The sequence below is a fragment of the Salvelinus sp. IW2-2015 genome, linkage group LG19 (assembly GCF_002910315.2).
Source record: "Salvelinus sp. IW2-2015 linkage group LG19, ASM291031v2, whole genome shotgun sequence".
NCBI lineage: Eukaryota > Metazoa > Chordata > Actinopteri > Salmoniformes > Salmonidae > Salvelinus > Salvelinus sp. IW2-2015.
In genome coordinates this window covers 32,943,157-32,946,952 of record NC_036859.1, presented here as the reverse complement: position 1 = coordinate 32,946,952, position 3,796 = coordinate 32,943,157, and the positions used below count along the sequence as shown (strand labels likewise).

The 3,796-nt window shown below is 40.2% G+C and overlaps 1 protein-coding gene across 1 annotated transcript in view; it reads left to right on the top strand.

Moving 5' to 3' along the window:
- The window catches only part of LOC111979676 (unconventional myosin-VIIa), a 32,961-nt gene extending 30,760 nt beyond the window's left edge, over positions 1 to 2,201 (top strand). Inside the window, 4 exon segments of the mRNA XM_024010301.2 lie at positions 450 to 566; positions 660 to 743; positions 1,460 to 1,579; positions 1,801 to 2,201. Of these exon segments, the coding sequence (XP_023866069.2) occupies positions 450 to 566; positions 660 to 743; positions 1,460 to 1,579; positions 1,801 to 1,899 (420 nt within the window). The 3' untranslated portion in view covers positions 1,900 to 2,201.
- Positions 2,202 to 3,796: the final 1,595 nt, after the last annotated feature.

The following is a 3,796-nucleotide window of genomic DNA, read 5'->3' as shown; positions in this document are numbered from 1 at the left end:
GTGCGAGCAAGGAGGCCTACAAACCTGACTCAGTTACACCAGCACTGTCAGGAGGAATGGGCCAAAATTCACCCAACTTATTGTGGGAAGCTTGTGGAAGAATACCCAAAACATTTGACCCAAGTTAAACAATTTAAAGGCAATGCTACCAAATACTAATTGAGTGTATGTACACTTCTGACCCACTGGGAATGTGATGAAATAAATAAAAKCTGAAATAAATAATTCTCTACTATTACTCTGACATTTCATATTCTTAAAATAAAGTGGTGATCCTAACTGACCTAAAACAGGGAATTTTTATTAGGATTAAACGTCAGGAATTGTGAAAAACTGAGTTTAAATGTATTTGCTAAGGTGTATGTAAACTTCCGACTTYAACTGTATATATATAGTAATAAAGAAATACCAACATTTCTGAATCTTTCTGTTTTCTTCTTCCCGTATAGCACATCATCGCCTCSTACAACAAGCAGGCCGGGATCACCTTGGACGAGGCTAAAGTGGCCTTTCTAAAAGGCATCTGCCACTGGCCGACGTTCGGCTGTGCTTTCTTCGAAGTAAAGGTAAGTTAGCAGACAGCTCAAGTCGATACAAAAATGATACATACAGACACCAACCATCCCATTGGTGAATTTCTGTATGCTCTTGCTTCACAGCAAACCTCTGAACCGAGTTACCCGAGTATCATGCAGATTGCAATCAGCAAGCAAGGAGTCAACTTCATCAACCCCAAAACAAAGGTAAACGTACCATTGTTTTTTTATATGATTATTTTGATTTGATCAACATTCAGAGCATTTTTTATCTTTAATCTATAGTACATTTACTGACAGATTGTCATATAATTATGCTGACATCAGGTGCAGTTTCCTAAAAATCTGAACGCTTACATGTGTGCYGTGGAAATTACCACCAGGGACTTAAAGTYAAACTTAAATGAATCATTCTGTATTATCAGCAAGCTGGAGAGATTCCAACAAACTTAATGCACCATAGTACACGTCGGTCGGGAGCTCTCCCGGGGCAGTCCCGTTAGTTCTCTTATATATTGCTTACACAGACAAGTTATATTTACATGATTTACATTATTCATCATTAACGTTTGGTTCCTGCATGTGACCGACCAATACCTCACAAGGCTTCTTCTCTCCAAGCTGAGACCTTGAAACTGAGATCCCTTTTGGTTTCTAGAACAATGTTCTGGGTGTACTGCCAATTGGTCTGAGGTCACAGTCACCTGCACGAAACAAGATGGAGAGAGAGGAGATGCTGTATACAATACAATGCTATCTCTTCAGACAACAACATTTYCCCTCGCGTTTGTTCTCCAAATGCTGCACCACAACATTAAGACAACATCAAGCTTGGATCCCACTTCTGCCACCATCAGCACTATAAAGTATTTACCTTCTCTGTTWAACCAAATATTACCTTTTGACCTTTACCTAAACCTCAGGAGTTTCTGGTCATGCACCCGTTCAACCGCATCACCAACTGGTCCAGCGGGAGCACTTACTTCCACATCACCATTGGCAACCTGGTCAAAGGGAACACTTTACTTTGTGAGACCTCATTGGTGAGTGGCCATTATGTCTTTGAGGCTAAATTAAAGATGTTGCCTTCTTTAAACCAATAAATTACAATTTTATGTAAATCGAAAGTAGTGTTTGTTGAGGGTGTACTAAATGACCTTCACAAACAGTTGCATTGTAGTGACTTATTCACAAGAGCCAGAATGTGATGTGACTTTGCCTCTATGTTCATACCCCAACGACTCTATTTGACTCTGCTCTTCAGGGTTACAAAATGGATGACCTCTTATCATCTTATGTRAACATGTACGAGATGCAGAGGCAGGCTGTGCGACCCAGAAATAACTCCATGTTCCCTACCTAATGCCTGCTGGGAAATATGGAGGACAAGGAAAATTCATTTAATTGACAGAACTAGTAATTTGATGGAGGAATTTGATTATTATATTGCTTTTCAGTTGGTCTAAAACCTTTTGCCTAGCTTTGTAATTAAAATGCTGTATTGAATTGACACTGTGCCTTGTGTATGTGTGTAAAAGATTTCTCATAGCAATTTTGAATACCAGTATCCACAGTGTGAAACCCCCCAAAAATGTCATGTGTAGGCCTATATACAAACAACAAGGATGATTGAATTCAAACTAATAAAGCAGTTCTGAAATATAAGATGGCAGCTCATGTTGTATGTGTGAATTGAAAGGATTATTTCAAGGATTAGAGGGGAATGAAGAGATGGATATTTTTTGGCCAACAACAAAGCTCCCCACTGGGCACAGATGTCAATTCAATGTCTTTCCACGTTGTTTCAGCTTAATTTCATTGTAATGACGTGGAAACAACATTGATTCAACCATTGTGTGTCCAGTGGGTCTTAGACATATTAATGTTGACATGGAGGTCCCAGTAAAGCAGAGGCCAAGTGGCTAACTTTAGGGAAGTGATTGTTATTAAGAAGTGGCAGGAGATGTGGAATCAGGGGCGGACTGGCCATTGGGCAGTTCAGGCAAAAGCTATATGGGCTAATCCATTTTTGGCCCAGTGGGCCGGTCTAAATTGGKGGTTTTGCGCAAAATCCTTATTTGGCTTATAATGGGGTAGGCAAAAATAATGGGTCAGTGTGGGGGCCTCAAGGGACGGAATGGGCCAGTGCGTTAGAAATGCTCGGGCCGATTTCTGATCCCAGTCCGCCCCTGTGTGAAATGGAGGGAAAGGGCCTACATCTTTTTAAGATCCAGGGAAAGGCGAGGGCAGGGAGGTCCTCGGGTAGACAGAAGGGAGACCATAGTTTCTAGGCTGAGACTGGGGCATACAATGTTGAAGGAATACTACATTGAATATTATAGGTAGCAGTCAACTGGGAGGTGTGATTATTGGCAGGAGGTTGAGACGGTGGAACATGTSAGCAATATGGGAGAGAAAGGGAACGTTTCCGGGTAAGTTTAACAGCATTCAGGAGGCAGATATGAAAGAGATGCTTAGTAAACCACCGGAGATGTGATTMATATATTTGCAATTTGTTTTCTTGGAGATAGGCGGGCAAAGAGTTCTAGAAGCATATCAGCAAGGTTTAGATCTTCCCTGCCACTGGTCCATGCTCCAGCCCAATTAATAATGGTAAATAACGCAATTGAATTTGTTTTCCAACTGTTAATAAAATCTGAAGAAGAAAGTAGAATTGAACATTCCTTGTGGACRAAGCAAATCCCAGCAAGCCTGAAACCAGAGGCGAAGTGAGAGGATAATATTTTTTTTTTAAATACAGTTGAAGTCGGAAGTTTACATATACTTAGGTTGGAGTYATTAAAACTCGTTTATCAACCACTMCACAAATTTCTTGTTAACAAACTATAGTTTTGGCAAGTCGGTTAGGACATMTACTTTGTGCATGACACAAGTAATTTTTCCAACAATTGTTTACAGACAGATTATTTCACTTATAATTCACTGTATCACAATTCCAGTGGGTCAGAATTTAACATACACTAAGTTGACTGTGCATTTAAACAGCTTGGAAAACTCCAGAAAATTATGTCATGGCTTTAGAAGCTTCTGATAGGCTAATTGACATCATTTGAGTCAATTGGAGGTTAACCTGTGGATGTATTTCAAAGCCTACTTTCAAACGCAGTGCCTCTTTGCCTGACATCATGGGAAAATCAAAAGAAATCAGCCAAGACCTCAGAAAAGAAATTGTAGACCTCCACAAGTCTGGTTCATCCTTGGGAGCAATTTCCAAATGCCTGAAGGGATCACGTTCATCT